The sequence below is a fragment of the Chrysochloris asiatica genome, unplaced genomic scaffold (assembly GCF_000296735.1).
Source record: "Chrysochloris asiatica unplaced genomic scaffold, ChrAsi1.0 scaffold00105, whole genome shotgun sequence".
Classification (NCBI taxonomy): Eukaryota; Metazoa; Chordata; class Mammalia; order Afrosoricida; family Chrysochloridae; genus Chrysochloris; species Chrysochloris asiatica.
This window is the reverse complement of record NW_006408623.1, coordinates 9,437,278-9,441,416: the sequence shown is the minus strand read 5'-3', so window position 1 is coordinate 9,441,416 and position 4,139 is coordinate 9,437,278. Positions and strand designations below refer to the sequence as shown.

Genomic DNA, 4,139 nt, shown 5'->3' with positions numbered 1-4,139 from the left:
AAGACTGTAGAAAAATCTGTGCATTTGAATGATGGAGTTGGTGAGGAGTACCTACAATATACATACCAAGGACAGCCTGAAAAATGAGCAAATCTGTTCTGGAACAAATACAGCCAGAATGCTCCATAGAAGGGAGGATGCGTTACTTCGGACTTGTCATCAGGAGGGCCTAGTCCCTGGAAATGGACGTCCTGCTTGGCAATGTGCAACAGAGGAAGAGCCCAATGACACGGTCGGTGCAGCAATGGTCTCAAATAAAAGAACAAGTGTGAGGATAAGTGCGGCATTGCGCAGTGTTTCCTTCTGTTGTGCGTGGGAACCAACTCATCCGTCTGTACCTAACAATACTGTGTATGGTGTTAACATTAGGGAGCTGGGTGAGGGATAAATGAAAACTCTGTACAGTGTTTGCAATCTTTTGATGTCATTTCAAAATGAAACATTAAGCAAAATAAATCTCGTTTCAACTAGAGTCCGTTTTAAGAAAGGTCTGGTGATGTACTTTTGAACCATCAGGGGAGACCCTGTGGAGCGCCGCCTATCGGACAAGCATCCTCCGAGGGTGCCATGAGGTGAGTTGCCTCCACAGCAGCTGGTTGGTGGACTGGTCATTTTCTCAGGACTGGCACTACTGGTCTTTACTGAGGACTCATAGAGTCATTGGGCAATCCACTGTTGGGGCTGAGTTCAGGCCCTCGGCTCTTCCTGAAACACTCTCGGCATGCCACAACGCGGCTCACCTGAGGAGGTCAGAAGGGAAGGGGTGCATCAGCCCTGACCCGTCCAGAGTGGGACCCACAGCATGTGTCCTGGCCTGGGGTCTTAGTCCCAAGGTCCAGTGGTTGCATTCAGGCCAGGTGGGGCGTGAGCACTACCACTGACCCAGAGTCCACGCAAGGCAAGGCCCTGGGCTCACCCCACTCCAGTGTGCTACAGAGAAACTCGTGGGGAAGGTGTGGCTATGAACCTGTGAACCAGCAGCACCAAGTGCCCATCTGTGACTGACCAGCAGGCTTTGTGGAGACCACAGCTCCCAGCAGCACTGAGCCCAGGGCCTGTGCGCTGCCAGAGCCAGGTACAGACCCCTCCAGCCTGTGGTGGGGCCCTGGAGTGGTCCACATCCATGCACCCATGGTACGTGAGCCTGAGGGTGAGGGTGAGCCCAGCTGTGTCCAGGCAGCCAGTTGTGGGTACAGTGGGTGCCTCTGCAGTTAGGCTAGGACCCAGCTTGGAGTGGCCAGCTGGAGCTGGCCCTTAAGTGGACCATCCACTGGCAGCAAGGACGGAGGCCTGCTCCTTCCACCCAGTACCCACCAGCCCCAGGGTGGCCCTGCCTTAGCTGGGCTCCGTCCACAGTGTGCGGGGGCTGTTCTGTCCCCCCTCCTCCTCACTCCCCCCATTGCCAACACTTTCGGCACTTGGGACAGCCACGAAGCAGGGGGCCCTCAGTCCAGGCTGGATCTAGGAGGTGGGTCCTGAGCTTTGTGCAGGGCAGACGGGAATGTGCCGGTTAGCTTGTCTCCAAACTCTGCTGTCAGGACACAACTCAGAAAGAGCAGTGGGTATGCATGGCACGAGTCCCCCACCTGTAGTACAGGCCACAGAATTCAAATGAGGACAACCCCAGGGGCAGATCAACCCTTTCTCCAACTTTAAACAGGAAGAAAGCAGAATATCCATATCTAGCTAGCTCTATGTTGTTGTTGTGGTTGTTATGTGCCGTGGAGTCGGTTCTGACTCATAGTGACCCTGTACAGGGTTTCCGAGGCTGTAAATCTTTACGGGAGCAGAAAGCCTCATCTTTCTCCTGTGGAACAGCTGGTAGTTTTGAACTGCTGACTTTGCGGTTCACAGCCCGATTCGTAACCACTACGCTACCAGAGCTCCTTAGATATATATAAACTTATCGTGAGTTGAATGAAAGTTAACGGACAAGATCATCAGTTTTACATTCAACAAATCATACACTTGGTTTCATTTCATTGAGATCAAGCAGAATACTTTAGTGAGAACAAGAAAAATAATGTGTTTTTTTTTCATAAAAGAGTCGTGCAATGTGAGCAGGGAGAGGAAAACACAGGCTTTTGATTGTCACCGTGTGGGGAAAGGGCAGAGAAGCCTTCTGCCCAAGGGCCGGTGCTAGCCCAGCAGGGCACTAGGTTTTGATGGACTGGGAGATGTGTTCTAAAGGAAACTTAGACAAAGTCAGCCACATATGCAGCACAAATCCAGTGAAACACTGAAAATTTGTTAAGCGTCTTGATTAAAATAGTTAAGTGCATGTCATCCCATTTCACTAGAACTGTATCTGGTTGACTTGCTTGAACAACACTGTTCCGACCTCAGACCTTGTGAACTGCTTCACGACACAGCAGAATGTTTAACCAAAAAAGAAAGGTCCTTTAGATTCTCCACTGTCTAGCTTCATGGAACTGAAGGGCCACCTGTGGATGTCAGTTCCGGGCAGCGTCAATGTCTGAATGGCAAACGATCCTCAGTGACAGGACCCCCTTTCCCCCCGTGTGTCAGCCTGTCCCTCCTCAGTGATGGGACCCACCCTGAGTGGTGGCCCTCCGTCCCTCAGAGGGCTGCCATGAGGATGCCTCTGTATGTGTTGTCCTGGGAAACCTCGATTTTGATGTCAAAGATCTCACTGTTAGACCCCCCTGCTGACAGGTTGTTGGGTTTGTATAATAAAATTTGATGCCTGATTCCAGCAGTAATAAAAAGTCTCTTTTCTCTCCAAGGGCACATGGTGGCTCTGTAGGATAAGCACTGGATTGCGAACCACAAGGTTGGTGGTTCAAGCCCACCAGCTGTTCCACAGGAGAATGATGAGGCTCACTGTCCCACAAAGACTTACAGCCCTGGCAACCCTGTAGCGTCCCTAAGTCGGAACTGACTTGAGAGCGTATTTTGTCTCCAAAGTACTTTCACGGAGAATGTTGCAATCTCGTGCATGTGTTCCCTTTTCCTGCTTGCAGACCCTCCCGGTGTGTGTGCCTGCCATATGATGCTTGGACAGGACATGGAGTAATGGCAGGTTTGGGGTTCAGACATCTAGAAGTTGACATAATGTACAAATGAGGGGGCTTCAAAAAGTTTGTGTTTAGGTGGAATGAAAAGATGGAATTTTTCCATGTTTTGAAGCCCCCCACCCCCACACTCTACTCTGTCATCAATTTAGGACAAAAGTGGTCCAAACTGTCCAGAGAATAATTCGGAACGATTTTATAATATTCAGGAAAATGAAAGAGAAAGATGACCCTATGCTCAGAATGCAGCTCTAAGGTGGGTTTATTCAGTGGTCCTCCAGGAGGTGTGGGGTCATCTATAGGAGGTGGGCAGGTGTGTGACCAAGGCTGCTGCCTGCTCAGGCCCACACCTGGGTGAGCTCAGACAGAGGCCTACGGACAGTCCGCCACCCCTCCATTGTGTTTATGGGCCCAGAGAAGATGGCATAGCAGGAGGAGAAGCCGCACAACAAGGGAGGCATTGTGCACTTGACCACTCTCCCCTTGTACTTTAGCCTTTTGGATCTCGACTTGCCAGAATCAAAACATCAGTAAATAACCAACTGCTGAGAGAACAGCTCTGAGCATCATGGCCTCATCTGCCTTGAGGCCTGAAGAACTAGATGGTGCCTGGTTAGCACTGACCCTTCTGTTGGGGACACAATACTTAGTCCTGGATAAATCAGAGAAGAATACGGGCCAGAACTCAAACTTTTATTTCGAAAACGGCAGAATGACAAATACTGTATGAGATCAATATTGCAAAAAGTTATAAAAATGTTTTCTTAATAAAAGAAACAATCTTTGGTGGTTACAGGGAGCAGAGGAGAGAGGAAATTATTCATGGGCTAGAGGGTAAAGATCTGGGCAAATTACTGAATGATGCAGAAAACATCAAGAGAAGATGGAAGGAATACACAGAGTCACTGTACCAAAAGGAAATGGTTAATGTTCAACCGTTTCAAGAGGTAGCATGTGATCAAGAGCTAATGATACTGAAGGAGGAAATCCAAGGTGCATTGAAGGAATGGGCCAAGAACAAGGCACCAGGAATTGATGGAATAAAAATTGAAATCTTTCAAGAAAATGAGGCAGCACAGGAGGCACTCACTCATCTCTGCCAAG

General features: G+C 49.4%; 1 protein-coding gene across 1 annotated transcript in view; it reads right to left on the bottom strand.

Annotated features, from left to right (window-relative positions):
• Positions 1 to 1,335: 1,335 nt before the first annotated feature.
• Positions 1,336 to 4,139, bottom strand: part of PPP2R2D (protein phosphatase 2, regulatory subunit B, delta) — a 22,209-nt gene continuing 19,405 nt past the window's right edge. The window contains 1 exon segment of the mRNA XM_006878424.1: positions 1,336 to 1,461. Within this exon segment, the coding sequence (XP_006878486.1) occupies positions 1,336 to 1,461 (126 nt within the window).